We start from the raw sequence: 26531 nt of genomic DNA on the forward strand, positions 1-26531 counted from the left end.
TTCTATTGAATATATACAGTATATATATTCAATCTGTGTATTTCCACTGATTGTGGAACAACTCCGTCCTAGCTCCGTTGATTTGCAGATAAGCAGAGCTTCTATTTTTTGCGGATGCCGGTGAGCTCCGCAGCAATTCAGCACGACAGAAAGTCACGCACAGAAACAAGTTGTTTCCCCTCTACTCCTCTGGATGTAAACAAACTGTTGTTGTTTTTTTGGTTCTATTCTACATAAATTTGCGAGATCTCATGGGTCCTTGTGACGTCAGCTGTCAGTCATGGCCGCAGCCGTTCCGCAACTAATCCGGACCTGGTGGTGTTAAAGGATAATGGAGCACGGAGCCAACACGCATCGTAGCCGATCCGCAGTCCTTCTGCAACCGGTTTGCAATTGGGGGTTACTGGGTGAGCTAGAGGCCGCCCCATCCATTCTAAGCAATCCTTGGGTCTTTTTCTGTCTCAGTCTGATTGATTGTCTCTATCCTGGGCTCGTCCTGTGTAGTGACTGTGTACATTTAGTGCAGGTTGAATACAGTGTGTGTTCATATACTGAGTGACGCAGATCTGACAGAGAACCTGATCTGTTTCCAATTCTAGACACATCATTATCTGGCTATCATTCCATATTGACTGATGCCTCTCTGTCTGGACGCCGCAGGCCTTCTTTTTTTTCAAAACAGCAGCGGCTCAGTGACAGACTGGCAAGTTATTTTAGAGATTTTTCACAATGGAAAGTGTGTCCTAGTGTGACTGCTGGGTTGAGCTGTAACTACTCCGAATTTTGCTCTACAATTAAATGTCCCAGACATTATTGTGATTATCAGTATAATTGTCTCTTTTCAGTCAAATAAAAAAAAAATGTATTCATTACTTTTTTTAACAAATTAAAGTTTTGAATAAATTGATAATATATCACTTTTATGTGACCCAGATAATGTAATAACACAAATGCACAGCCTATAAAGTAAACAATGCCTCTTTATTATCATAAAACATTTTTTCTAATCGTATCCCCGCCCCCATCATTTTATTGTTAAAAAGTTATTATAAAGTAGATCACCAATATATGTAATGGGCCCAAATGCTCTTATTCTAAAATCTCCACGGCACTATAAAGTAAGGTCTGGCCACACCACAGATAGATTCCAGGACAAGAGAAAAAAAACGTGCAAACGGGTTGTTTGCATTTCTCACAACAAATCCCAATCGTCTTGGGCGGCTCGGGGCGCCGCAACGGTGGCTCTGCAAATTGGTCATTTTGGTGTAACATTTGGACCCCACAAAAGAAATATCTGCATCCGATATTCAATGAAGTTAACTGTTCACACAATACAGTAACGTGAGTTATTTAAATTAGCAGGATACATGGTTACACATAATTTGCTCTTACCACTGTATCTCCATGGGTACCTTGTCCACAGCAATCCCAACAGTCAGTCCCAAAATGGCCCAGTTAGAGAATAAGTGTAAACATAGTATTCACAATCATTCCCTGAAAGAACCAAGCAGGCCTGCCTAGTTGCACAATCCAAATTTTCTTCAAAACTTGCTTTTAGCTAGCTAGCTTGAAGTATGTTGTTTCCTGAAGAGATTTTGAGAACTGCAACACACAAATACCCTAGAAATAGTATTAGTAGTAAAAGTATTTCCATTCATCCGGCCTAAATGAATTAATTCATTAATAAAATCTGTGTTACTTGATGCTTTATGAACCAGTCAATTAACTCATTATTATAAGCATTAGTTAATACTTTATGGGTCATTTCTGTGCTAGGCTGGTTAAGGGTATTGTCATTTAATTCAGAGATGTAATATTTCAGAACTTGTTCTCAGAGTTGTGTTTTAAGGCAAATCTCTATATAATGTCCTGGACTGGCATCCATTGCCAGTTTTAGTACAGATAAAATCTTCCCAAAACTCAGCCCTGACATTATCCTTTAGCCTGAATGATTGGATTGAATGTGTCTATTGACCAGAAGCACAAAATGTCCACTTCTAAATGCAACAAAGAGACAGTGGCGATTGCTTTCAACTGAAATAGATCTGTAAGTGAGCAGAGATACAGAAAGACACATGAACTGAAAGTAAATTGTCAAAATGGAGCAGGTTTTTCTCAAGGATCTCTCTTTCTCAGTTTGGCTCCAGTCATTGGCCTGTCTCCCAGATCCTGCCTCACCCCGCTTTATCACACCGACGTCATCACTACAGTGATTCAATTCCGTTTTATTTATAGTGTCATGTCATAACAGAAGTTATCTCAGGACACTTTACAGATAGAGTAGGTCTACACCACACTCTATAATTTTCAATAGCCCAAATATTTTCCCCTAAGAGCAAGCATTATAGTGCAACAGTTGCGAGGAAAAAAACTCTGTGAAAAGGCAGAAACCTTGGAGGTAATGAGTGATGTTTTCACCAGACCTCTTGCCTGGCATTTAGGCTGCAGAGCTGACAGTTTTTTTTTGTTTTTATCAATCTAGTTAGAGACTCTTTCCCCCTCCCCATCTCTCAGACTGCTTTCAGAGCTGTTTAGCGAACTCGGGGGTGACCTCTAATAAGACTTTAACTCTGGAGGGTCTTCCAAATGGCCACTCTACCAGACAGGCCTGACTCCTGTCCCTGCAGGAACTCCCATGCTGTTAGAGTGCTCACTGAGGATGAGGGCTGCATGATATTAGGACAGTATTTGATAGGGGATAACAGTGCTGAATATCACAATAGCAATATATAACTTGCGATAAATAAACATATTACAGTGTACTCACTTCTGCCTTTGTGCTACTTTCAATATTTTGCTGGAATACAATAATTTAAAACAAGTGAAAGGAAATCATTTCAAACATTCTTTTATTGAATAAATTGAATACTGGATTGAATATAAAAGGCACCACTAATAAAAGAATGACAGTTACCTTTTAAAGTGCAGTTTCTACTTATATTTCCATTCAACTAGCACAAAAAATATGTTGCAGCCTTTTGCAATGGTTATTGCGCAAGTTGACATCACTTTGACGATTAAAAGAGATAAATTGTGCAGCCCTGGATGGTCCTCGCAACCTGTGGGTTTATAAGGAATGAAATCAGCTCTGGTCTGAGGCCTGGGTTTTTACAACATAGTGGGTAGTGCTGCATTAGATATTGTTTCAGCATTGGGTTGTCCCAACTAAGGCTGGGAATTTTCACTGGTCTCACAATTGGATTTCTGTTATCCTGTCCACGAAACTAATCGGTTCGATATCGTGCTATACCATGTGTAGCAATATTATTGTATATTGCTACACATGGTTTTCATCAATAAATTTAACCAGTCAGAACTTCCCTTTGTGTTGTATCTGCTCCTTAAAAGGCACTTCCTGAATGTAGCGGAGCCTGAACACAGCAGACAACAGACAAAAGGCAAAAACAAATAAGCAGCGACCGTAAAATCATTAAGTTAAATCATTAGGCAATAATCGTTTATGGTCTGTCACTCCATTGTTGCAGTCCAGTCCGCATCCTGATGCATCAACGCAATGATAAATTTCAACTAACGTTATAGTTTTGAGCCGCGGAGCTGGAAATATACTGCTAGAGGACAGCAGAAGTCTGTGTCTGTTATAACATCATTCACACTGATTTAAGTGTTTTTGGATAAACAATCATGTTTTAATGTTAAGCATACATGTAGCAGTCAGTGAATCCTTAGAATTAACTGTATCTGTAGATGGCTACCTTAGTGACTACCTTATCCTAGGCCAGTAAGCCTATCATTCATTTTTTTTCACAAAGGGGCTGATTTTAAGATAATTTACTGGGTGAAACAGGCTGATTCAGAGCAGAGAGCTCAAAGAGAAGTCCTGGTGCTTTTGTGGCAAGAGGTGTACAGCGCATCCAGAGTGCTACTGCATATGGAATGGTAGAAACTATTACCATACATCAAAGAGAGGTGCATTAGCAGCTGGTGGTGTTTATCCGGATCTTTCATCCCCATTTAAAGCACCCTCTGCCCACCGTCACACATTGGCATTTTGGTAAGCGAGTAGTCTCGTGCTCTGGTTTATTGGCATTTCTTTAAACCAATCACAATTGTCTTGGGAGATGTTAAGTGCCGAATGCAGCAACAGTGCCACTGCAAATTAACCTAAAGAAGGAACTTGTTGTGGTGGAACATGTGTACGTTCAAAAGTTGTTTTAGTGGTTGTTTTAAGGTATAGCTCTTGGCCCAACCTTGCCAAATACTTGTGTTATATGGTTCCAACTCCTATATTATATCTCTTTGTGCTCGATAGAGTCCTTAAAAGCAGAATGGCAAACAAGAACAAACCCCAACGTGGCCAATGCAGAGGCATCACTGGAGAAACAGAAAAGCTACCTCAAATCACGTTTTTCTCAGATTCGGCAGATGGGTATCGACAATGACAAGAAGCTAACTGCAACTGATGTCCAGCTAGCATCTCTGACTGCAAGCCTTGGTTCTATCAGATCTGATGTGGACAATCTAAAAACTATCGTGGAAGGCAAGTCAAGTATTCTTGATACCCATGGACACGCTTTTCAAAAGATGGAGGTGAAGATATCAGATATGGAGCACAGAAACGGAAGATGCAATATCCACATCGTCGGGTTGAAAGAGGGGTTATCTTCACATCAAGAGTATGAGAGCCCACCAAATTTACAGCGATAGCCCAAAGAAGAAGAAGACTACTAATCGCACACTGATTTTCAATGTGCTTTGCTACACAGACAGGCAGGCAATCCTATGGGCTATAGGTAAATCTCCACCCGTTGTTGGGGACAGAAAGATTTGCTTTTCTCCAGACTACAGCAACTTCACTGGCAAGCAACGCCAAGCCTTCTACCAAACCATGGATTCAGCACGAGTCAACGATTGGGATTTTTTCCTACTTTACACGGCGACCCTGACGATCAATGAAGGCTTCCAGTACAGAGCTTTTACCTCCGGTAGGGATGCTGAAGGAGAGGGGCTGCTCCTTGTCCTCCTTTTGCCACAAAGACAGTGGGCGCCTTGGATTCTATCGCGGAGAACACCATGGAAGAAGATCAGAATTAAGACAACTGCATGATGAACATGGACTCTTGGTTTGTCTTAATCTCTTTATGTGTCCTAGTTTTTCTAGTCTTACTTGATATGATTACAGAAACTGTACAGAGAATGGTCAGACAGTACAGGCAGAAATGTGATTTCTACAACAGACTATAGTTTTATAGTTTTGTGTCAGTTTATGCGCCTAATGTTTTTGGATGGCAGTTTGAAGTGCTGCACTCACCAATTAAATGCTGGGGTTAACAGACTCTTCTTTTGTTGTTGGTGTAAACTTCAATGCTTTGTGAGGACCCAAATATTGATATGTCAACTGCAAAGGTCACTGGGGTTCAGACTTAAAGACAGACAGAAATGCTTTGAAATGATTGGCCCTCAGCTTGGGCCTTAGAGATATTTGGCATTCAGTTAATCCCACCTTTAAGGATTATTCTTTTTTCCCATGTAGACATAAATCTTTTTCCAGAATAGATTTTCTTTTTGCATCCCTTCAGTTATTTCATTCAATTGATAAATTGGTGTTACTTCCAATGGCATTGTCTGACCACAAAGGGGTCCTGTGCATTACCATCCTAGATTTGTCTACACATGCTGCTAGATGGCGCATTAATACATCCTAATCAAAAATGAAAGTAAGATGCCAATGTCACTTCTTTCTCTTGACGCAATGAAAGCCTTCAAGGCATACAGTGTAACACACACACACACAGCTCAAGAACCCTGATACAGCACTTACTTTCTGTTAGATGGTGTTCTTTTTACACTAAGCTATTACTAAAGCCTTGTATCTGTGAGCAGTTTAACATCAGCCGTGAAAAGAAGACACAAGAACTTACTTCACTGGGTGGGAAATCCAACACATTTCAAAGAGTGAAAGTCAGACTCAAAGAAACACTTTAAAGTTCAAAAGAGTAGATAAGAAGAGAGTGACAGAAGAAGGAATGAGACAGAGAACTTGTAGTAGACAGGTCAGACCCACCTCTCTACAAACTGCTGGTGTTGCTCTGCCTCTGTAAACACAGATATAACACATATTGAAAGTCAACAGCAACACTCAGATTGTGTTGAAACTGAAAATTTGAACTCAAATCAAAATCTACAGCAACATTTAAAATGAAAGCTGATTCTCAACCAAGTCAAATTAAGTGTTCCCTTACCCCGACTCCCCCAACTGTTTTTATACCTCCCGAGCTTTCTACTCTCGCAAGCACATTTACAATCATAAAGTTATCTTTAAAGTCATTTTTGAAACAATGCATCTTTGACGTCCAAACAGCAGTTGACAAAAGCAGCTTCTCATTTGTAGCTTGTGAAAGTCCATTTCATTGACCTGTTGCTGGCAGATTGTATCCTGAGGAGCTTACACCTCCTTCCCTCTCCCCCCAATTAACATAATGCTCAACTTAATTATTTCCTGGATTTTGGACTTTTAAAAATTTAATCAGAATGCATTGAGTTGCTAACTTCTATGATGATTAAAGGAATATTTTTCAGGCTTTATGGGGACCAAACTCTATGTGAGAAGGGTATATGAGGCATGCAATAGTACAATCAAAGATATTTTACTTTTTGATGAAATAAAAGCATGGCAATAAACTATACATTTATAGTATTGAGGGGATTCTCATTTTCCAGTGTGGCCCTTGGTAAAATAGAGTTTGACACCCCTGGTTTAGATGGATTGGGTTTGAAAACAATAAATTGGTCGTAATTCCGGCCGCAAAGGTAAATGAAAAAGAAAACATCAAAAAAAATTGAGTTGAAAGTAAAGATATCCTGAAATGTGGAAGTTTAACGTTAGATGTGAGATGATTGTCTTCAGATGTGAGATAGTGTCAAACTTTAGTCTGTTCAAAGTCTTCAAAGTCAGTAGAATAGGCAGATAGTTCAGTTGAGCTGAAAGTGGCCATAAAGCCAGCTACAGATTCAGGTGACTCTCTGAAGGTTATTAGAAACTACACATTGTTTTCATATTGTCATTTGATACATTATTATAATATAATTATTCATTATAGCCACATAAAACAAATGAATTCCCCACTCTTGCGAATGTGTTTCCGAACATTGATTGGTTAAAAAAAACAGATTGTGTAGGTTGTGTGATTTGAGACAGTGCAGGTAAAAAAGCACTTGCATGATGTAGTGCAATCATACAAGCTTACTGAATATAATTATTGAGGCTACTACTCAATAATCTACTACTCGTCTCTATTTTGACAAGTACAACTGCACACACTACAGCTTGAACCTTAGTGTTGGCTAAATTCCTCACTGACATACAGTGTCATAAGGATAAAATCATTTTTTTTCTAGTCACTCAATACTAGTCTATATCCATGACGTTCCGCTATGGTTAATTACTCCTCTGATCTCTGCAGGGTAAATCCAGACAGCTAGCTAGACTATCTGTCCAATCTGAGTTTTCTGTTGCACGACTAAAACAACCTTTAAACGTACACGTTCTACCAGAACAAGTTCCTTCCCGAAGCTATTTTGCAGCAGCACCGTGGTTCTGTCCGGCGCTCAGCCCGGCCCAAGACAATTGAGATTGGTTTAAAGAAATACCAATAAACCAGAGCACCGTTATGGAGTGAGGTCTGGCAACGCAAGACTGCTCAATATATAAGTGACAGATGAAAACAGGAAACACATAAATAAATAAAAAAAGATAATTGATTATTGGAGGATCACTGTTGCTAGTTAAGTAAATTGGGTCTTCTTGGTTTCTGATTTGGGAGTAAGCCTCTGTCCGCCATGTCAGTGGATGAGGATTTCACTCTGCCATATATATGTGGGATTCCAGCTGAAGAAAGGAGGCCATGTGTAATTCTGCTACTATGTTTAGAGCCAGGACAGACAGCTCGGGACAGAGATGGCAAAGAACGACAAGTGCTGGCCTGATGACTGGCTACTAAGCTCCCAGGGTGACTTCCTGATTGGATAGGTGGACTGCTTGCTGGATGACTCATCAGTGGCTCGTTGTTTGCTTTGTTGGGCAGTAATGTGACATGATGGCCTCTTAAATGGTTTCTTAGCTAGTTGACTGTCTCATGAGCTAGCTGATTGACCAGCGTGGTTGGCTGGCTAGTTGGCTGTTCAGGTGGCTGGTGGTCTGGCCTATGGTGGTCTGGCCCATGGCAACCTGAGCCCTCTGTGACACGGCTGGCGAGCAGCCTGACCTGCAGTGTGTCGTGTCATGTTTAGAATGAGGTCAGCGCTGCTCTGCCACTCGAGTCAGCACAAGACTGTGACATAACAGCACTCTGAGAGGATTATCTCTCTCTTGCCCTCTCTCTCTCTCTCCCTCTATTTTTTCTGTTGTCAGATCTGGGCCAGGTGCCAAAGATGACAAATACTGACATGGTAAACAGTGTTCAGTATTGCACTTCATTGATAATTCCGTCCAGGGCTGGGTTACAATAATAGATAAAATGATAAAATCAATCTTTGTTTAAGTAATCTGATAACAATTTAATATCTATATATATTTTCACCATGGATGTAAAACCCACCACAAACGTTTGGGCACATTTTTGAATCTCAAGAGTCAACAAAAACACAAGCCTGCATTATTTGGGAAGGCTCAGTTTCAGTTGTGGTTCGGTATTTTCTATCATTCCCCAGTTTTGGAAGCTGAAAACTACTTATATATAACTGACACTTAATATTTCAGCTGAATTCACTAGCCCACAGCTATTTAAAAAAAGTCTCCACATTATTAGAGGAAATCAGTTGAAATTCCATAGTCAGAACAACAATATTTGAATCGTCTCATTTTGGACTTTAATAAATTAGCCACCAATATATTCTGTGTACCTAAGTCTTTATAAAAACCCATGCAGACCAATGTACGTTTAAAACACAGTACCTGTACCTGTAGATTGGCTCTTGGCATCCTCATTATGAGAGTTAAGGAGCACAGTGTTAAATAATAAAAATTATAACTGAATCTTTTCCTTTGGCCACTCGGAGGCAGCTTGAACACGCTGTGAATACAACATTGACATAATCACCTAAAAGTTGTTTAGGTTGATTGAGAACATGCTAGCAAACAGTTGCCTATTTATGAATCAATCTTTATTTATACAGCACTTTTTATAAAGAAATGTAGCATAAAGAGCTTCATACAATGTCCTCCGCTTTTAATTATTTTGTTTCTGTCAACTTTAAATGAAGTGTATTTTACGATAATGAAATTTCTCTTCATTTAAATGGAGTCTGGTGGGTTTGGCTAACTATTTTGGTGCTGCGACATGTCAAAAAAAAAATCGGACTTTTTAAAATAGAACCTTTAGTTGATGAAATTGAAGATGCGCAACTGCCCAATACTGTTACATTGCAGCTTGTTTCGCTACTGCAGCGGTCTTGCTTAAAGTGCTCATATTATGCTTTTTGTCTTTTTCCATTTCCTTTATTGTGTTTTATTTCTTTTTTGTGCATGTATTAGGTTTACAAAGTAAAAAAGCCCAAAGTTCACCCCAAAGGGACTTACTGTCATCAACAGAAAACACTGTTCATAAACAGCTCTATTGTAGTCCAGCCTTTACTTCAGAGAAAAATGCACATCAATTTGCAACACACGTTATAATGCTTGCCTAGCTGCTAACATGGCACGCCCTCATACTCTGCTTCTGACTGGCTAGTAGTCCTTAGCTAGTCCTTACCTAGCTACTGCGCATGTGCAACTCCCAACAAAGATGGAACAGAAGTGAGATGCCTCACTCTGTAGCTGAAAAAAGAGAGCTCAACACACAGGGTGAAAAGAGGAGCTGCAGCAGTGTGCAGTACAACAAAATATGATGTTTTTTGAAAATTAAACCATGTACAATGGTACAACCTCAAAATACAATTATGAACCTAAAAATTTGCAGGATATGGGCGCTTTAATGTAGACATCAAGCTGGTGCATTAAAAAAAATATCTGAGGGTGGCGTGGGTTTGTGTGTGTGTGTGTGTGTGTGTGTGTGTGTGTGTGTGTGTGTGTGTGTGTGTGTGTGTGTGTGTGTATGCGCGTGCGCAAGCATGCGTTTTTAGCAAGGGGCCCTTTTCCTATTTGACTTATCTGCATTCCCGATACAAAGAGTAAAATCACATTCATCTTACATAACCTCTAAATATCGTTATGTACTTGAAAATAAACAAAATATGACAACTTTAAGACTGGACCACCTTCAGAGATTGGTGTTCCCATCAGTCACTTAGTCACTTTAGGTTTTAACTGATTTAGGACAACAAGACAATTTATTTGAAAGTTTAATAATGTGTGATCGTTGTATTGGTTGGATTATTTCAGCATGAATATGTCTCATATATTCTTCTTATATGCTTCAACATATATACTTCCTTTTGCAAAAACAGAAGGGGACATTAAAAAGAAAACACCATGCAATCATTCAATCAGCCAATATGTCTGTAGAAGCAGAAACAAACTGGCAAACCCAGGCAAGAGCAGCATAGCACACACAGGTTGCCGAAATTAAGCTAAATTAAATAAATATACAACCATAATCCAATTTAAGTATAACAATAAAAACTAAAATCAAAGCATTATGCTTTCCCTACAATTACAAGCTCTAAATGCTGCAGCTTTTAAGCGTTTACGAGCCTAATGTCAGCATGAATTAAGGAATTCAAAAATCTTCATTTTCATCTAAGAAAGAACATGGCCAGAATTACCCATAATTCTGTAGCTTTCTGAACTACCGGTTTCTTCAGGAGAGAGCGCAGGTCTGGTAACTGAAGTCCAGTGATCTTACAGCTGATATCTTCAGTGTTAGTGAGGTTATTCTTGCTTTGCGCAGGCAACCATGGAACCTAAGAGTGTGACTTATTGCGGATCATCATTAACAGAGTGAGAGAATATCAGCAGCATAGACAGGGAGGGATTGGATTACCTGTTTTCTGTTGCCGCTTGCTAAATAAGAGGCGCAAGTATGTGCATTCGTCTCAGCCCTGTGCCTGCACCACCTAACACAGAGATAGACACAGTCATGTTTTTAGGAATGACGCAGTGACCCCTGGCCAAGAAGCACCTGTGTTGTCGCTCAGTAAAGCCTATAATACAGATAGACAGCCTAATCAGTGCGGATGTTCCATGCCGTACTCAAAGCCAACATACTTTTTTTGTGTTGGCACTATTAACTTAAGTCACACTGACTGCAAACAGTGTATTTGATTTGTTTGTATTTTCTTTTTGGACAAGTCCATATCAATGAGATTTTAAAAAGCTGTTAAGGGAACACATTCTGCTATTAATGTGCAAAATTGCACCAATGATCCCATAGGAAAACATTTTTCAAGGACATAAAACACCAGTAAAATTATTGATTTGTAGAACCACGCTTTCACCTGCATGGTAAGTAACCATGCAGGCTGAAGTGCCTGAATGGCTTGAAATGGTCACCTAATAGAGCACGCCATTGAAAGTAGACACATTTGTGGCCCGGTTGGTTAGTGGTAGAGGGGGTGCACATACACTGAGAGATTAATGCCTCGACTCAGAGTTCCAGGGTTTGAATCCGACCTCTGATGACTTCCTGCATGTCTCCCCCCCTCTCTCTCCCCTTTCTCACCTAGCTGTCCTGTCAAATAAAAGCGGACAAGCCCCAAAAATAATCTTAAAAAAAAAAGTAGACGCATTTGTTTACAGCTGCAACTAGGTGTTAAAATGACCAGAATGATCCGTAATAACATACCAGGACCTTCTTTTAACAGGTAAATTAGTCTAATTGGCAGTTTTATACATTACTGTTTCCCATTTACTTAGAAAAACACCAAATATCCATTCCAGTGGTTCCTCTATTCACATGCACAAGACAACTTTCTGCTGTGATCTTACATGTCTGTAATAAAAGCAAGATAGTTGCGTACTATCTGTTAAAGTGAGATCAGGTTGCCGGTAGCCTATCGGTAACAAACAGGCTTGGTAGTGAACGACACGGTAAAGCACTGCAGATCCCGTATTTTGGCTAAACTAGACTGAGAATATTCAGTTAGAACACATCGGTAATGCATTTTCCCCTCATTGTTCTCCTTGAAGTGAATGTAGACCCGGGGTGTTTTATGTGGACTAACTGTGTCGCACTTCATTTAAAAAATAGCCTTTTAAATCATGTGTGCTCTGATTATTTTAGCATACAGTTATCACACCAGGCATTGTTTAGTTTTTAATGAAAACTCAAATCCTGGCTTTTTTGAAGAAGGAAATAATGAGAATAACAGTAAGAAATTACTGTTGTCTTTAAAGAAAGTGTTACATTTAAGAATGGAATTTGAGCCAAAGATCCGGGGGGATCTTAGGGTCCCCCCCACACAACTGCAACTTACAATTAATTTCAGAATGGAATAATTTACCCATTATTTTCTTGATTAATCAGTTTGTCTGCAACTAAATTGGAAAACCTAGGAAAAGGTACTGTCTAAACCCCATAATATTAGAATATATTAAATTTTAAAAGCAGCAAATTGTCACATTGGAACGTTTGACAAATGAAATCTTTTTTAGTTTTTTTAGCTAATCATTTTCAGCTTGACATCTGTCCTTGTTTAAAAAAACACTTAGCTATCAGCTGATGTTACTCCATGTGTCTGTGGAAGGATCGAGATTCAGTTCAGAAGTCCTCAGCGTCAATGTGTTATTGTTCATATTAATATTTACAGCGCCTGTCATGGATAATATCCAACCTCGCTCTATGCTGTTTATAAGCCGTGTCTCCTCTAGGATAGATTTAAAAGCGGAGACACAGCAAGGACATGAATCAGGGGAGGTAAAATATATTCAGTTTAGCTGAATATGGCTTTCAGCACATAAATGTCTTCTTTTTTTTTTTTTGGGGGGGTTAAGAGGCAAGTTCTCTCAAATTTGAAATCCGTCCGTGTGTAAAGACGGTTTTGTGTCGGCCCCCCTTTTTTTTGTGTCAGCGGGATATCTCAAAAACAAGATTATGTGAATGTTTTAGTACACAGACAAGTCTTTGGGCAAAGACCAGCTGGTTTCATTTTAGAGTTGGTATGGACAATTACAGTTTATTCTTTTACTCATAACTGTGACAGTAATCGAGATATAAACTTGATTTCAAAAGACATGTGCCAGACATGTCCTCATTCAGATTTCTTTGACATTATGTATTTTCTCCCTTACCTCATCTTATTTCCAAAGCCAACAGTAGCTTTCATAAGTACTTTAAAGGGAAATAAGAGTTTTTTTATTGATGATGAATCAAGGTTTCATCATAAACGAAACAGATCTTTCTTTTGGAGAAAAAGGTCTATCTCTGTAGGGATCCTTTCTATAATGTAACCAAGACACTTAATACCTAATAATCACTTAATAATCTGAGTCTGTTGGTGGCAAAACAGCACCTTTAATGGAGGAAATTAAAGGTAATTATTTGCCCAATAGCCCAGTATTGACTACAGCTGTCTTGCCTAATACAGGACCAATTTCAAAGATTGTTGTTCAATTAGTCACTTACAAAAAAAAAAAACATGGGAAAATTACTTAGAAGAGGAATAGGAGCATCTTGTTATTGGTGATGGATCAAGTTTATGTCAGATTTGATCTCCTGCTTGCTTGGTGGATTTCCGTAGTTAGTACTTTAATTTAGTGTGATAGTGGGGGCTTGTGTGTCCTGTTTTTAGCCATGCCAGAAGCGTGGTTTTAGGGACGCAACTACTGGATGGAACCCTACTGAATGTTTAACAGACATTGGTGATCCCAAGGAACAAGTTCTGCTTACTTTGGTTATGCCCTAACTTTTCATCTAGCGCCACTTTTAGGTTATGTTTGTTTTTTGTGTGAAATATTTATATTAGATTCAGATGTCAGATTATGTTACCCTCTGGATGATTAATAACATTTCCTTTCATCTTCAGGTCAAAATTTCTGTTAAAATTAATGACATTCCCATCAGCCTCAGCTGTAGTGTTTGTTTAGAGCTAGTTAGCAAATGTTACCTTAGAGCTGCAGCAAATGATGAATGCATATTTATCTTCTGGTTCAAAGGCTTAAATGCTTTTTATCTGACCAACACTCCAAAAACCAGAAGATATTAATGTTACTGTCATATACGACAAAGAAAAACATAAAATCCTCACATGGGGGAGGCAAAATAAAATAGCTTCTTTTTTGTATTCCTCATCAATTGATTGTTCCAGCTCTGCATTACCCGCTTACCATCACCAAGCTCTTAGTCTGGGTCTTGTTTCCATTTAAAAATGTATTTAACTCTCAGTTCTCAGGTTATATATTTAGTATTATATCAAACTGGCATGAAGCTGATGGTGGACTATGGAGACCAAATTATCTCATTAATATCAATAACGGGATTTTTACTTGTCTTTTTAAAGGTTTGCTAAAATAGAGATTAGCGTGTCCAAGCCCATCATTCCGTTCAGAGAAACAGTGGTACGTCCCCCAAAAGTGGACATGGTGAACGAAGACCTTGGGAAACAGCACAAAGTAGCCATCATTCACCAGGTCAGTCCTCTGCACAATTACTAATCTGTAGTCCACATCCATAAATAACCAGTTCATAAAAAGCTTTGCTAACATTTGAATTGATGGTGTGTGCCATCTGACATGTGCATTATTACTGGGGTGTCAAAATAATAATGAAAAGCAAGAAGGATTAGTGAAAAATAGGAACACAGTTTTGTTCCTGGAGCATAACACAGGTAGGGCAGATGGAAAATTCCTTTCAACTGATTGTCCAAAGACGGTACACTAATGGAAAATAATATGTGTAGTTTGTCATTCCCTGCCACTAAATCTGAGGACAGCAACATCAATAGAGACTCCCACCCTGTAATGTGTGTGTGTGTGTGTGTGTGTGTGTGTGTGTGTGTGAATCCGTTGCTAGGTGAAAGAAGAGGCCTCTCATGGCCGTCCGTCTGACACCCTCCATGTGGACCACATTGGGCTGGTCACCCTCACAACTCCCAACAGACTGGCCACTGTCAGTGTCCGGGCCATCCCCCTGCCACAAGGTAAGACCAAGCACCAAGCAGGTTGAAGCTCTCAGTATACACTAAAGAAACTTGCATGTTGTGTTAGTGCTGGACAATATATCAGTATTATATTAAAGGTGCACTGAGCGATGTGACGCGTTTTTTAGGCTACAACATTTTTGTCAAATGTAAAAAGCGCAGCCTCTGTAGACCGCCCAGGCTCCTCAAACGGCAACAAAAAAAATCTGTGCCAACCTGCACCACCAAACATAACAACCAGTCTTCCAGCATTCCAGCCAATAACCGACAATAAGGGGTTAGTGCATGGAAGCACGGTAGGAATGGAGAAGGGAGGAGATGAGGAGGAGGGAGGGGCATTTCAGGACACTTTAAAGATAGAGTAGATCTAGACCACACTGTAATTTACAAAGACCCAACAATTCCCCCCAAGAGATAGCATTTGGCTCGACAGTGGCGAGGAAAAACTTCCTTTTGACAGGTAGAGACACAGATATAGAGAAGTATGATTCATAATAACTATAGCAGTTGGTATTGTTCAATTCAATTTTATTTATGTAGCGCCAAGTCACAACAACAGTTATCTCATTGGGCTTTTTATATAAGAGCAGGTCTAGACCATACTCAATGAATGATGATGAATTTGAGAAATTAATTATGACTATAAATAGTAGTTGAAGTGCAGGGCGTAGCAGGGCGTCAAGCAGGACCACGGCAGCAGCTGCAACCACCATCCAGGTGCCACCCTAATCCAAGAAAATGTCCCCAGAGCTAAGTTAGTAAAACAATTACTGGGACATGAATGCCCTCAAATGGAAAGAGAAAGGGGCACAATGTGTCAAAGTAAGTCCCCCAGCAGTCTAAAACTACAACAGAATAATTATGAGCTGGTCCAGGGCAAACCTAAGCCAGTTTACAAAGGGTTGGAAGATGAAGGAGTGGGCGCTGTGTCTGACACACCCTCCCATATCAATTTCCCATTTATTTCTACATAGGCGGTTTTGAAAAGTTCTATATGAAATACATCTTATCAAATTGTTATCAGCACCTCTGTAATAATTTTCAAGTTTTTTTTTACGGCTGCATTTGTTCATAATTAGGTCCTAAAGTCCTACTCCATATGCATACGTAGATATGTACAATAGGAACGGAGGAAAGCTGGTTAAGGAGCACTGAAAAAAAACGGCTCACATACACAAATACTAGATGTGATTTGTTAAAAGAGATTTTCTACAATAAATGAAACTATGAACAAAGTGTCGGATTTTAACCCTTCCATGAAACAATGTCAATAATATCTGTTTGTTTTCAGAGGTGACCAGTCTGTTGGAGAGCAGCACGGAGCTGATTCGGACTCTGGAGCAGGTGAACATGTCCCTGAGGGAGGGGAAGAGTCTGGACATCAGCCCCAAGACTTTGGAGGCCATAGCTGGATTCAAGGCCCAGCTGGAGAGCCTGCTGCAGGGGAGGAAGTGGAGAAACGCTGTGGAGCATATCTGGGCCTTTGGCCCTCGCAGGTCTGACACGGATATTATTAAAAATGTATATCCTTTATACATTTAAAGTAGAGTCACAGGACATGGAGCAAAGGTATTTAGTTTGGGTTCACATTGAACATATATTCTAATAATGACAAGACCAGGAAGAGAGCAGAACTTGTCGTAAAGGAATTCTGGTCTTATTTGTCCTAGACCAAAGAAACAGGAACTAGGCCGGTATTTGAGATAGGCATTAAATCCTAATTTTCTCTGTGTTTATTAACAAATGTAACTATTTGACTTAAAAATCTCCCTGTTTTCTATTCTACTGCTGTTTTAAGTGTGATTAATGCTGTTTGTTGTTATTGCAAACTTAATATACTGAAGCTAATATGAGGCTTAAGACTAGTTAGTCAGGTTGAATAGCTATCTTTCAAATTTTTCTCTTTGAGTTACTAACCTTCTTGCATTTCAGCATAGAAACATACAAAATAGAAAGTTTGAATTTCATGCTTCATTTAAAGGATGAACTTTGATAAATAAACTCATTAAGTATTTCCCCAGAAGTTATAACTTTGAAATCAAAAGTAAACCTTCAACACTGATGTGAATGCTCTGCTGCTGAGTTTGAGAGTTTCACTCTGAAACAGTTTCTAATTATTTTCAGGTGCTTTGCCATTTTTTTCAAGAGTTGTTAAGAAACTGTCAATAAATGCTGAAAGGGCATAATTCCTCCCTTTTCTGGCCAGCTTCTGTTTGTTCCCCAGCTTTTATTTAAGAATTAACCGTAATCGAACAACTTGCTAAAGAAATCTGCTCTCTGAATTCTGCTCTTAAATAAATTAGTGAGAATTAGCTTAGTACTATTGTAATGGTTCATATAAAAGGTTATTATGTCCAACTCTGTAGTTCCCCCCAGCTCTAAGGAGAGTTTTAGCATGGCCCAGAAATGTCCTATTTTGGTTTAGTTCCACGGCTCTCATCAAGTGGTTTCCAGCGGCAGGCAGCTGTTTCAGTAAAAAAAGCTCAGATAAAGCAACAGAACACCACCTTTCCAGCAGCAAACAGCAGACGGACAGAGTTCAAGACTAGCTGGTGAACATAGCGGAGCATTTAGCAGCTAAAGATACTTGGGAGGTGGTGGAGACCCAAACAGAGTCAAAAGAGAGTGAAAATTGAACTTACATTCATCCGGTGTACACAAACATGAATCTGCTGAAGGGTTAAAAAAGAAAACTGTTTTGCTACAGCATACTTGACATATGTCATTGGTGTCTTTACAGCAAGGTTATTATAGTGAACTAAAATGAAAATAAGCAGTGAAAAATATTTTAGTGAATTCAAACTAAATGACTAAAAGCTTAAAAAATACTCATGGTTTAAGAAAATTCATAATCTTGGCTTTTTAGTTTGGTATTTCTACATTGTTGTAAATAAGCACTCGTGTTGGCTTAAATGATTTGATGTCTGAAAGTCCTTCAGAGTGTAGTTGTAATGACCATGTTGCTGTTTTTTGCAGATATGGTCCCAACATCCTGCTGAACCTTGTGGAGGGCTACCAGCGGCCCTCACTGTGGCAGTGTCTGGGCAGGGGTGATCAAGCTGGCGAGGCCAGAGCTCAGGCCTCCGGTATGCGAGATTTGGACAACAGCATCGTTAGCGGCTTCCAGCTGGCAACTCTGTCAGGTCCCATGTGTGAGGAGCCCCTGATGGGAGTGTGCTTCTCTGTGGAGAGGTGGGACATCCAGTCTGCAGTCCTGCCACAGCCTCAGGACTTCTTGGAGGAGGACTCCAAATTACATAGGGCTATGACAGACAACAGAGTGGAAGGAAGCGGTGAGACATGGACAGGGGGTTCGTGCCAGGCCAGGCGCAGGCCGCAGGCGGCCTCTGCAGACTGCTACGGTCCGGTCTCCGGTCAGCTGATCGCCGCCATGAAGGAGGCCTGCCGCCACGCCTTCCAGGCTCAGCCCCAGAGGCTCATGGCTGCCATGTATACCTGCGAGATAATGGCCACTGCCGAGGTGCTAGGTAAGAACAACGGAGCATTCCCGGGAGTGGAACGTTGTGGAAATAGACTAGTCAAACCCTAAGGTGTTACCAGGGAAACAGAGTTATTGTTATACATTTTAAAAGGCAAAATGCATTAAAATAAAAATTAAAGGTCCAATAATTCTTGATGATGTACGCCTTGTTGGGCATAAACCCTTACTTATTGCATCTCTAGTTACATTTCCCAGAGACTACTGGATGCATTGATGTTATTATTATTAATAAGACATTTCTCCAACTCAGTTGGTGTCCAAATTGATAGAATCTACTTCTAACAAGATTAAACTTGTTTGTGAAGTTTTCTGGCTATATTCTAAGATGCACGTGGAGACCTGTGTGTATGTGTTTTGCTGTATATATCAGGTGTGTCCTTACGCTGTGTCTCTTCCTATACCAGGCCGAGTATATGGCGTACTGGGGAAGCGAGAGGGTCGTGTACTCCATGAAGAGATGAAGGAAGGGACGGACATGTTCATTATCAAGGCCGTTCTGCCTGTGGCCGAGAGCTTTGGATTTGCCGACGAGATCCGGAAGAGGACCAGCGGATTGGCCAGTCCACAGCTGGTCTTCAGCCACTGGGAGGTGAATATTATCTATGGTGACACATTATTAGAAAGGGACGGCATAAGACTGACATAACACTGCCATAACCATGATTTGACGCTGTCATAACAAGACATGTCACTGTCATAACAAGACATAACACTGTCATAATGACATGACGCTGTCATAACAAGACATGTCACTTTCAGTACTATTACTGTACAAATAAATAATATGTCATGGCAGGCCTAATTATCAAACTAGGTATCAAATTAGGTGGCTGGTCTTTACATTGGCTGTCATGAGACCATTATAGTGTTATCTTTTAACAAAAACATATTTCACTAGTAAATTGCTGTTGAACAACAAAAACAACCACCAGATGGGAAAAGGGTATGTTACAATGTCTTTGAATGGGCCGCGAGGCTGTAGCCGTCAGCATTTTAACCGTGTTTAATCCAGCTGATAGCTAACTGTAGGCTAACGTTAGCTGCTGTTGAGTGTAACGTTAACTAGCGTCACATGCAGCGATGCTTCTGTTGACAGATGCTTCTGCTGTTCAGAGCTGCGCAGGCACAACAGTGGCATCGTAATGAGGCACCAAAATTCGTGTTGCAATTTGCTCCGGTAGTTACTGGTTGTTAAGGCACCGGTGGCATACTAGCACCGGGTCTCGGTACCCACAGCGAATAACGTTATCTCACATCTTGTTCACTGTTCAGGTCGCTATTTCAGGCTGCGGCCCAAAGTGACGTTACACATTTTGGATAAAAGAATTCATAAAATTCTTCATATTGTTTTGGGGACAATGACATGGTTGATTGCTAGCTTGTCTTGATGTTAAACATACTGTCAAATTTGTACTGATTGCCGACTGTACACAATGTTATTGACTTTGGAACTTGCTAGCATAGCATTAGCTTTCTGGCTCGTAGCTGAGCTGAAGGGTTCTACGAGCTGAGCGGACTATAAATATCTCCGGTTGCTAAGGGTGGCAAGTCGTATCTGATGTCCGTTCTATCTCATGAAGCAGTAAACAGGGTTGCATTACATAAGAATCTTATGGGATGAGAATGATTGTTCCAGGTATTAGTCAAACCCTTAGGCGTAGCCAGGAAAACAGAGTCATTGTTTGGAGCAACTTTAGATTTTGATTGTAAAATGTATTCAAGTGTTATTCATGTTTTTAAAAAATATTTGGCAAGTGACCATGTTATAAGCGGGTGCCCTTCAAGGTGTCCATTGTCAGGTATTAATGGACGACAGCAAGGCGTAAACCGTCCAACGCACGTGTGATATGATATATGATATATAATGTTACCCAGTTGGGCTGTTGAGACAGTGGCGCAAAGCTCCTATCTAATCTATTTTTGACGCCAGCCGATATGGGCTGCCTGGCATTCCCCCACTGGCTTGCTGTCTATTTTCTCTATTAGCCATTGTACATATACACACACGTTTGCACGCACACTCACTCGTTATGTGGGGCTGTAGGTCGCTGAGGCCGTCTGGTTGACGAGATGGTTCCCTCAGGGGAGTTGGGATCAAAGCTGCGACAGACAGCATGTGCGTTAGACCGTTGTACCTGCTGCTTGGCTGCTTGAGCCGCAGCACACTCTCACACACACACACACAGGTCTCAGCGCCCTGCAGGCCATATGGACAGTGTTAGCTGGGGTAATGGGTCATGTTGTCTGTAAAGAGATAGATGAAGCCACGTGTCCAAATCTCCTCACTGTAATTTAAAAGTGTCACATTTTAAACTCTGATGATGATGGTGGTTGAAGTGTGAAAACTCCTGTGACAGACTGACAGATGACCTGCTTCATTAACATCAGAGTCATGTATGGCGTTGGTTACCATAGAAACTGCAAATCAGGGCATTGAACATCTATCAGTGTAAATTACTGCTTGAAATAATTACATATACCCTAATAAATAACTTCTATTAGTCACTGTGAGTCCCCAAATCACATTTATATATCATATGGTACACATTAACTTCACTTTCACAGTAACACAACCAGGGTTTGACATTAACACGTGCCAACACGCAATGCGGGTAAATTTTTGCAATGGGGGGTAACACAGTCACTCTCACAAGCCACTTTGGCGGGTGGATTGGCTTTTATATTGTAACACTGGTGGCTAGAGCACTGTGACACTGTGCAAACCGTCCAAAACAGGAACACAGCTGTGTGCAGGGCAGCCCACAACCAGAGTACGCTGGCCCGTTAGGTACATCAGACAAGCAAGCCGCGGCAATTCCTTAAAATATTCCGCTCAGTGCGTACTTGCGACATGGCAAGCCGAGGAAATGAGATGGAGCCAGCAGCAGGACAGGTCTGTGCTCTCCGCTTCCCGTCACCCAAGGGCCCGTGCCGGCTGCGAAGTGACACGCGAGTGTGCTCCAAATCACTTTCAAATACTTTGAACTAATCTTCTACACACTTTCACCACCTAGCCTATGCAATAAGAAGCTGCTCTTTATATGTGTGTCTTATTTGGGTACATGATTTCATACAAAAAGTTATATTTTATGTAGTCTTGATTTCTGCAAACCATTGTTATCTTTATTCAAATCCAAAGAAAAAAATTTAATTTTCCACAAATTAGCGTCTAGTGGAAATGAGTGGCTAGTACAGGGTTCATACACACATACACATACTCCGGGACTTTTCCATAACTTTTGCATGCCTTTGAGGTACATCTTCATGACCAAACGTTCTCTGAAAGTGTACACATGAAAAATAAGAATGAAAAAATTCATCCTAAAATTAATGACAAGCTATATGTTTTGATACAAAATAAACATGTATTCAACACTGACACCAGTAAGATGTTTACTGAATAAAATGTGTCAAACCCTGACAACTCCATTATCTCATCCTTGATGGGAAATTACTGGGAGACAGTGATATTTTTTTTTTTTCGAAGACTCTTTTGGGGGATTTTCACCTTTTAATTTTTGACAGGACAACTAGGAGAGAGAGGGGGAAGACATGCCGGAAAATAGGTTTTAGATTTGAACCCTTGACATATTTGCACATGTACTGTACATGTGCTCCTGCTCTACCACTTATCCAACCCGGCCACAGAGAGGCAATGATAATTGAAATATAAGTAATAAAATAAGTAAATAAAGTGTCCAGTGACAGACATTAATTTCAAAGGCAACAGTATCAGAGAGAAACTACAAGATTGTGCAACTAAGCTTTTAAACCAACTATGCACATGTTTATCTCTGTAGGCACCCGTTATATGTTGACATACATTTATAATGAGATTATGAATCTTTCAGCAGCAAAAATATTGTAGTTTACGTTTTTTCTTAGGTTTGTTTTTTATTTAATTTACTTTTGGGAACTTCAGTCAACCCTCCAACTTATGGATGCCTTCTGTACTGGTTTACGCGTGGTTAAGATATACAGATAACCATTGTTTGTCTTTATACAACATCACACACACAACTTAACCTCTGCTTTCTCATCTTACACATCACACTGCACTGCTATCGGGGCCATTTCAGTAGATTTACTCACTAACATTGTTGTGGAAACACAGTAAGCATGGAAACTCAATCCACACTTCCTGCATTACTGCATTACTTCAAATACTAAGTTACTCCTCTAGTAACCTAGTATTCACATGAAATAAAACAATAAAACGTTGAGACCATTCAACAAAGCACACTGGGTAGTAACCCATATTGACAGCTGGCCCGCCCAATCCCTCAAACAATAGAGAACTTTTCCCGCTTCGCCGTCCTCCAGGTTGTCTAATTGGAACCGGCTACAACTGGAAACTTGATACATTGTTTGTCTGCTATTTCATTACTAAATTCACTTCTGAGACGTTTTAATGCGAGAAACCGACCATGGGCCGTTTTACGAAAGTTGATGGCTATTGCAAATTTGTTAAAATATTGTTGAACCAATATAGGTTTTTACATGTTGATCTTAACAGAACCACACTCTGTCATGCAGGAACTTGTGAATAAATGTTCCATGTCTTTCTGTATTTATTCATTTTCCAAAACATCTCCAGGCCTGGAAATTTTCTATTTTCAAATTCTTCATGACTTTTCATGAGTAGCTTTTGGAAAACCTCCAGCCACAGTGGCCGATGAGCAAATTAAATTACCGTCAATCCCCAACACAACTCAACCTTAAGTGACCATAGAAACAATCCAATGCAATCCAGTGGAACAGCCCTGCAGTAGATCCTGCCTCTGTAAGACGTAGCTACACATCTTTGGACAGATCTTTGGATCTCTTTTGGCGACTTTATTAGGCCCAGTGTTGCAGCCCAGACATAAATGTATAAAATATACATTTACATAAAGGAGCACTAAAAGTATGGAAAAAAATTAATTAAAAATAATAATAAAAACTATCAGATCAGGAAGGAACAAGACAAATAAAAAGGATAAAAATAATGATGACAATAATGCTATTATCATTTCATAAATTATAAATGAATGAAAGGTAAAGGCAGGGTTGCATTGTCAGCAGATTTTACATTTGCTGATTCCACTGAGGCAAACAGCATCTCCAAATATAATATTTAATAACAGTAAACCAGCTCTTTTTCTGGAGTTACACTCACTGCAATAACTTGAGGGTGGCAGTAGCTCAGTCCGTAGGGAGTTGTGCAGGGCTGCAAAATTAATCATGCTTTTATAGAAATCGCAAGATGGGCTAATGCAATTTCCAAATTGCAGGGATGGGCAATATTTGAATGAAGTATTGCGGTGCTGCAGAGTTGTCCAAAAAAAAACAAATCCTCTTAAAAATCATTGTATAATCATTAAAAAGTTTTTTATTTAAAAGAATAAAAGGTCATGAAAAAGAGAAAAATGATACAATGATGATCATTCCCTCCAATAACGTGAACCATAGCACCATCGCAACATTATTTCCTCATAATTTGCAGCCTTGGAGTTGGGTTGTTAATTTTGTTGTTAAAAATAACAGTCTTAATGTGAGTAGGGTAACTTGATTTCACATGACAGACAAAATAAAGTATAAATAGATAAAGCTTTAAATATTTCCTCTGGCCATACTGAGATTAGAAGTGTTTATATACTGGGATAAATTGTAGTTGCCAGAGAGGCTGTAGTAACCTCATGACCTTCTTGTCATCATTTGAACCCCCGCCATCTCGCAGCACCTTGCATCACACACGTGCGCCCCCCCCCCATCGCCCTCCCCCCAGCCAGCACATTGTTTTTTGCAGCCATTGTCTTTGCCTCATTAAGAGTTGTCTCTCTGATTTGTGTGCCGATGCGTCCTCACAAAGACTTGCTCCTGAGCCCCCCCCCACCCCCCCACTGTTCCCTGACCCACTCAGCTTCAGGACTCGCCTGCTGCTTAGTGCAGATGTCAACAGTCTTCCTGACAGCGATTTGATATGGCCAGGATATCGGATTAACATACGAATGAGCGCAGAGGCAGAGAGAGTAGACTTTGAGCGTTGCATTGTTGGGTAACTGGAGGGTTAGTGGCTCCTGTGGGGACGTTTACATTAGATTTCCATCAGAAAGGAGCTTTTGTTCAGCTGCAGACTGGTGAATTGTGTGAATAAGTCTTGTATTGATCAGCAAATACATCTGTCTGACAGTATAACTACTGTATGTGTTTGTGTGTACAAAGTATTGTTGAATTTTGTAGGCCTGTTAGTACACAGAGCCCGAGCCATATACCAGCATGGCTCATATTTTATCCAGATATTAGCGTGTCACAGCTATATCTGTATGTGTATTCCAGTGTGATAGGTAACTGAACTTGTGTTTGTAACAATGTGGAAATGATGTGTTCATGTAAAAAATCTCGAATAATATTGATATCAATTTTAAAAAACTATTATTTGTAATTAGACTATTAGTCAGGCTCTTCAAATAAGCATTTTATATGATCATAGTACTGCAGGTTTGTTTTGAAAATCATCTTATTCCTAATGTATAACTATATTGAATTTGGATGTTTAGACTTCTTCATTTGAAGATTTTTTCATTTATTTGTAGATACAACTAGATTTCTTTGCAGTGCCTATATTGTAACAAAAAATAAGCCAGTACCCTAATTCAGCAGTTGCTTGAGATTATTATTACTTGTGTTTTATATACTGTATGTAAGTGATAATGTAGCGAGAGGTTGCCATAGCAAATGCAACCCCGGCAGGGTGATCAGGACCCAGAGGTGAAGCGGAGGGGTCTTGAATCACCCAGAAGGGGTTGTATTCACAGTTGAAATGTCACAGTGTCTGAGAATGCGGTTATGAAACAAAGGATCATTCTCTTCTGCCTTTATATGGGTGCTGAATGTCTATTTTACATAGAATTGCTTGTTTTTTCCCAATAAATCATGATATATAGCCCATTTTAGTATAAATATCAGCCAGCTTATTAATACTATACTGTTAAAAATATTTAGTAAAGGTACTCTGTACTTGTGTTTACCGGCCCATTGAAGACTGACAAGATGTATTTTCATGTCATATGTGATCCCACGATTCTCGCGTGATAATATGAGAATCCTTTAATGCAAAGTAAACAAAACACTACTCTTAAACCAAAAAATACACAAAAAATAGGTTTAGATAGGTCAAAACAGCAGAGTGCTTCCATGTCAGGCATGTTGAATTCATATTCATTTATATTGTTAAGACCAATATTGTAACTCACAGTCCACTTATGCCGACCTTACACCAAATTACTTTTCAAGCAGTTCCACTGTCGTAAGGTGGTCCTAAAACTCAGTCCCAGTCATTATTTTTCCCGCCTGGACGTTCCGATAACATCAAATATGTTTGATTATGTTTTATAAGAATATCCTGTTAAATCATGTGAACATTGTCAACAACCAATGGTGTTCCTCTATCCAGCACCAAACAGGAAGTAAACGGCTAGAGCCAGTGTTGTTTTTGGTTGCTATGGTTGCGTTATGCTAAACCCTAAAGAGGCAAATTCTCAACCGTTCTGAAGGCCGTCATCTATCAGAAGTTTTAACGGCGGATAAATGCAGAACTCCGGGTACTGGTGGCATTCATCTGCATGTACAACAGAACAGATATCGTCAGACTTTTTCCTTTAAATTACCAGCTAACGCTAGCACAGCCAGTCAATTAAGAAGCGCTCAGGATTCCCCATCCCTTCTCGCCCTCCACTGGTGTGCATGTGTGTGTTTGTTGTCTACTGTAATCCGCCTGTTGTTGGAGCTTGCACTCTGCCATCTGTCCCAGTGTAACCAGAGGCAGGTGCAGGGCCCTGCTGCCTGTGCTGCCTTAGTAATTGTTCTCTGTGTGTGTGTGTGGGTGTGTGTTTGTGTGTGTGTGTGTGTGTGTGTTTGCAAGTGGTGGGTGTGTGTCATGCATCACTTTACAGCATTGAGAGAGTTTGGACATCACCCATCCACGTGTCTGTGTGTGTGTGTGTGTGTGTGTGTGTGT

The 26531-nt window shown here is 40.0% G+C and overlaps 1 protein-coding gene and 1 long non-coding RNA gene across 3 annotated transcripts in view; one reads left to right on the forward strand and one right to left on the reverse strand.

Moving 5' to 3' along the window:
• The window catches only part of efl1 (elongation factor like GTPase 1), a 98920-nt gene that overhangs the window by 70464 nt on the left and 1925 nt on the right, over positions 1-26531 (forward strand). For both annotated transcript variants that reach the window (XM_034867666.1, XM_034867674.1), the window contains exons 18-22: positions 14392-14521; positions 14904-15030; positions 16322-16526; positions 18007-18518; positions 18937-19121. In XM_034867666.1, the coding sequence (XP_034723557.1) occupies positions 14392-14521; positions 14904-15030; positions 16322-16526; positions 18007-18518; positions 18937-19121 (1159 nt within the window). The remainder of the gene's footprint in view (positions 1-14391; positions 14522-14903; positions 15031-16321; positions 16527-18006; positions 18519-18936; positions 19122-26531) is intronic.
• Positions 4823-19849, reverse strand: LOC117942731. Its single transcript, XR_004656210.1, has 3 exons — positions 19763-19849; positions 14378-14381; positions 4823-4833 (listed from the first exon to the last, which is right to left on the reverse strand). It is a non-coding gene; the product is annotated as an uncharacterized LOC117942731 (long non-coding RNA).

This window comes from Etheostoma cragini, chromosome 1 (assembly GCF_013103735.1).
Source record: "Etheostoma cragini isolate CJK2018 chromosome 1, CSU_Ecrag_1.0, whole genome shotgun sequence".
NCBI lineage: Eukaryota > Metazoa > Chordata > Actinopteri > Perciformes > Percidae > Etheostoma > Etheostoma cragini.